General features: G+C 51.8%; 2 protein-coding genes across 4 annotated transcripts in view; both read right to left on the bottom strand.

Moving 5' to 3' along the window:
• LTBP4 (latent transforming growth factor beta binding protein 4) overlaps window positions 1-130 on the bottom strand; it is a 30000-nt gene extending 29870 nt beyond the window's left edge. Inside the window, exon 1 of the mRNA XM_023743966.1 lies at window positions 89-130. Coding sequence (XP_023599734.1) covers window positions 89-130 — 42 coding nt within the window. The remainder of the gene's footprint in view (window positions 1-88) is intronic.
• Window positions 131-2379: 2249 nt separating this feature from the next.
• SHKBP1 (SH3KBP1 binding protein 1) overlaps window positions 2380-4048 on the bottom strand; it is a 3434-nt gene continuing 1765 nt past the window's right edge. Inside the window, exons 3-5 of one of the 3 annotated variants that reach the window (XM_014467991.2) lie at window positions 3324-3502; window positions 2918-3029; window positions 2380-2797 (exon numbers count right to left, since the gene is read on the bottom strand). In XM_014467991.2, the coding sequence (XP_014323477.1) occupies window positions 2566-2797; window positions 2918-3029; window positions 3324-3502 (523 nt within the window). In that variant the 3' untranslated portion in view covers window positions 2380-2565. Of the gene's footprint in view, window positions 2808-2917; window positions 3033-3323; window positions 3503-4048 lie in introns of all 3 variants that reach the window. The other 2 variants (XM_023743967.1, XM_014467992.2) reach the window with 2 other exon arrangements.

The raw sequence follows: 4048 nt of genomic DNA, 5'->3' as shown, positions 1-4048 counted from the left end.
TTGCTGAGGGCGCTGCCGAAATTTCTCCTTCTGCCAGGGATCCAGGACATCTTCAATGCTTGTTGCTAGGCAACAGTCACTGGCTCACCACTGTAACTTCCGGGGATGGCTGTGGCTTCCCCTCACCCATTCCCCCCCTCATCCCCCGGCATTTGGAATCCCCAATTTCAATCCCTATCAGTGCCACTATCTCCCAGGATTTTTTGTTTCTTTCTTTCTTTTTGAACTTTCGTGAATTTATTTGCGATAAACTGACAACATATACTGGGAAGCAAATTCTCAAATGCTCCTCACCTAGTAACAGCCAATCACCCCTTGGATCCTTATCTGTTCTCAACCCTTCAGAACCCCCAGAGTTCTAAAGTCATGGCACTCCAGAAGCTTCCTCCCAGTATGGGCTCACACAGTTTTATCCCTTGCATTAATAAACAAAAATCTCCATAGTGGCGTTGGCTGGTTTGGCTCAGTGGATAGGGCGTTGGCCTGTGGACTAAAGGGTCCTGGGTTTGATTCCAGTCAAGGGCACATGCCTGGGTTTCGGGCTTGACCTGCAGTGGGGGGCGTGCAGGAGGCAGCTGATTGATGATTCTCTCTCATCATTGATGTTTCTATCTCTCTCTTCCTCTCCTTTCCTCTGTGAAATCAATAAAAAAATATTTTTAAAAAATCTCCATAGTGTTCTAGATTTTCTGACAATTTCTCTCAGTTCTAGAATCATCAGCATTCCACACACATGTGTTCTGGATTCCCTGGCATGGAAAAAGCTATGTCAATATTCCAGATCTACAAGCATTACAAAATGCCTTCATATTCTAGATCCCCTGGTCCCTTAACATCCCAACCCACCTCCTATATTTTGACTTCCTAACATTCAAATATCCCCATGTTCTGAATGCCCTGGCTTATAAAAACATGCCCAGAGTTTAAGTATCATAGGCATTCCAGAACATTTTTAGAATCACTCACCTTTTAGACCTACCGTTTGTGTTCTAGATTCTTTGACAATCTAGAACCCCCACCATTATGGATTGCTTGGAATGCAAACTAACTCTCTAGTGGTCTAGAAAGGTTGACATTCCAGAATATACCTATGCCCTAGATTTCCTAGCAATCCAGATCTTTTCTGTTGTTGTTGTTGTTATTATTATTATTATTATTTCAGAGAGGAAGGGAGAGGGAAAGATAGACCTTCAATGATGAGAATCATTGCTCGGCCACCTCCTGCATGCCCTCTACCAGGGGTGGAGTCTGCAACCCAAGCATGTGACTTAACCAGGAATCAAACCGTGATCTCCTAGTTCATAGGTCGATGCTCAACCACTGAGCCATGCTGGCCAGGCTTCTGTGTTTTAGAGTTCTGAGCATTCCTAATCCCCAGCATGAAAAATATTCCTACTGATATAAATTCATAGGCATTGTAGAACATTCCCATTCTACAATTATTGACTTTCCAGGTCCTTCTGTCAAGAAACTTTTAGTCTGGATTTTCTGAAATGCAGGAGAGAACCCTAACATTGTTCATCCACTAGAACTCTAAAATATTCCTGTGTTCTAGATTCCCCAACATTCTAGACCCCTCTCACCATGTTACAGAAGCCCTGACATTCCAGAAACTGGGATTCTACAATTAGCATATCCTAAAATCGCTTGCTACTAGTCTGGCCCACTCTCTCTCCTCTTCATTGGTCCAAAGAAAAGACGCTGAAGATTTCCCTGAGGAGTTGCCATAGTAACAGGCATTATTTGGGGGAAATCCCAAGGATGTCCAGCTGGGCTGAGCTGAATCTGTCCCACATACCCTCTCAGGTGTGGGCAGAAAAGGGGCGAAAGACTGGGAAGACAGGGATGTGGGCCAGATGTTTGCAGTGGTGAGATTTTGGGTACAAATGTTAAGGATGTGGCAACATCTGTGTTTCTGCCAACCTGTAGCCATTCATCCCCACTTGTGGTAACAAAACCCTGATTCAACTTTCAGAAACTCCTCTTCTACTGTCAACATGGGCCTGAAGTCACCTCTTGGCTAGTGAGGTCACATGACCCCTGGAACAAGGGAAGACCTCCATCCACTGGCCATAGTGATTGGTTCAGGGGTGGGCATCTGACTCCACTCAAGCCAATGAGAATCAGTCTTGTGATTTTTGTGGCTGCGAGAGGAAATAAAGTTGCTAAGGAACTACCTGAAGTTATCTTGGCACAAGAGGGAAAAACCTGACTGAGAACCCCTGGATCCAGCCATGCCTGAAGCTGATGTGTAAACCTATACATTTCTTTGCTTAAAGCAGGAGTGACAGATGTCTCTGAATCTACAGCCTGGTTGGGCCCCATATCTCTCCCACCCTTTCCCTGGGGGTCCCCAATCCTCTAAGAATGTAAGCAAGGTGTTGGCAGTGAGAACTTTATTAGGAGAGGGTAACTTTGGCCCCAGAAAAAAGGGAGATAGGGGAGATCTAGTAACAGTGACCATTTCAAGGAGACCCTGGCCCTGAACCCAGGGCTCTGACAGGAAGCGGGCAGGCACCCGAGTCTCTAGGACCTGAGCATTCAAAGGCACGATGGCAGCTGTGTTCAGAAGGAAGTTTCATTGAGCTTCATCTTGGGGGGTGCAAGGGGAGCCCCAAGACCCGTGGAGGGCCGGGGGGCTGGTGTTGGTGGCCGTCGGGTCTCTGGCCCACTGCGAACCAGTTCCTGGCAGCGTTCCACAAAGCTGCCTCCCCCACGGCGCCGGGCCTCAGCCTGCGGGGGGCTGGGGCTCCCACGGCGGCCACACAGGGAGGTGTTGCTGGAAGCTGAGTAAAGACTGAGGGGTGCTGAGAGTCAATGCAGGCCATCGTGAGGCAGCTGAGCCAACCCCCCTCCCAGGCCACCATATTCCGTCCTCTCCCCCAGTGCACAGAAGGGGAAGTGGAGTCATGCCTACCTGGTGAGAGAAGTGCGGGGTGAGGGGCTGGGGAGAGAGCCCCTCGAGGAAGCCAGTGGGGCCAGGTCACACTGCTCCAGCTGTTCCATGAGCTCTTCCTCTGTCAGGCCACCTGCTGGGGGGCAAAGAAGCGAGGTCAGGGGGCAAGACAAGGATTACAGGGCAAGGGCAAAGGTCATGTGCAAGGATTGAGGTTGGGATAGCAGAAAAGATGCAGAGGTCAAGGGACAGGGGTCAGAAACAGAGGGATTGAAAAGCAAGGGCAAGGAGGAGTTGGGGGGCGGGGGGAGGAAGGGGCCAGAGGGTAAGGGTGTGGGGAGGGAGATTATGAGGAAGGAAGTTGGGGAGAAGCGTTCAGGGTGAGCTGGTGTGGCTTGCGACAGGATTGAGGTGGGGTGAGTAGTACCAGGGGCTTGGCCTAGCCCATCCATGGCAGTGGTCAGGTCCCACATGGCCAGGCTGCCGTTGGCCTGGCCAGTGAGCAGGTAGCGCCGGGGCCGAGAGCCAAGCCTTCGGGATCCCTCACACTCGAGCACCGTGAAGGCAGTGGTGGGCGAGCCATCCACGGAGCGCACGGAGCACACCCTGAGAAGGAAGGAGGAGGAGTCACCCTGGCCGCACCAGGGACTGGCCTGGCCCTTCCTGGGCAATCCCCAGTTATGGCTTCCGTTCCTGTCTCTCCACCCCAAGCATCTTCATCCTTCCCCAATCTGCTCTCTTGGGTTCTGGCCCTGGGGGCCTGCCTGCACATTCGCCAGGTGTCCCAAGGGGGCCTCAGGACTCTGCCTCAAACCTGCTGCTCCCTCTTCCCACCTCATGGAAGGCCAGAGTCTCATCCTAAGTGCCTCCCTCACCTTATTGCTGCCATGGCGGTTCTGCGTTGCCAGCATCTCTCCCATGGCCCTCCTCCCCGCTCGAGGCGTTGCCCTGTTCAAGCCCTGCCCTCTCAGCCAGGCACCTGTCCAGCCACCTTGCTGGGCTCTCAGCCTTCATACCACACTCCATTCCCTCCTCGTCACATATTGCCATGGCTCCCAGTACAAGGAGGGCAGGACAGACTCAGCATCTCATGTGTCCAAAAGGCCCCGGCCCCCCCGCAGCCATGGCTCACTCCGTTCTATATCCGGCCCC

Source organism: Myotis lucifugus, unplaced genomic scaffold, assembly GCF_000147115.1.
Source record: "Myotis lucifugus unplaced genomic scaffold, Myoluc2.0 scaffold_421, whole genome shotgun sequence".
NCBI classification, from domain to species: domain Eukaryota; kingdom Metazoa; phylum Chordata; class Mammalia; order Chiroptera; family Vespertilionidae; genus Myotis; species Myotis lucifugus.
The sequence above is the reverse complement of the archived record's forward strand: the minus strand, read 5'-3'. Positions and strand labels throughout refer to the sequence as shown.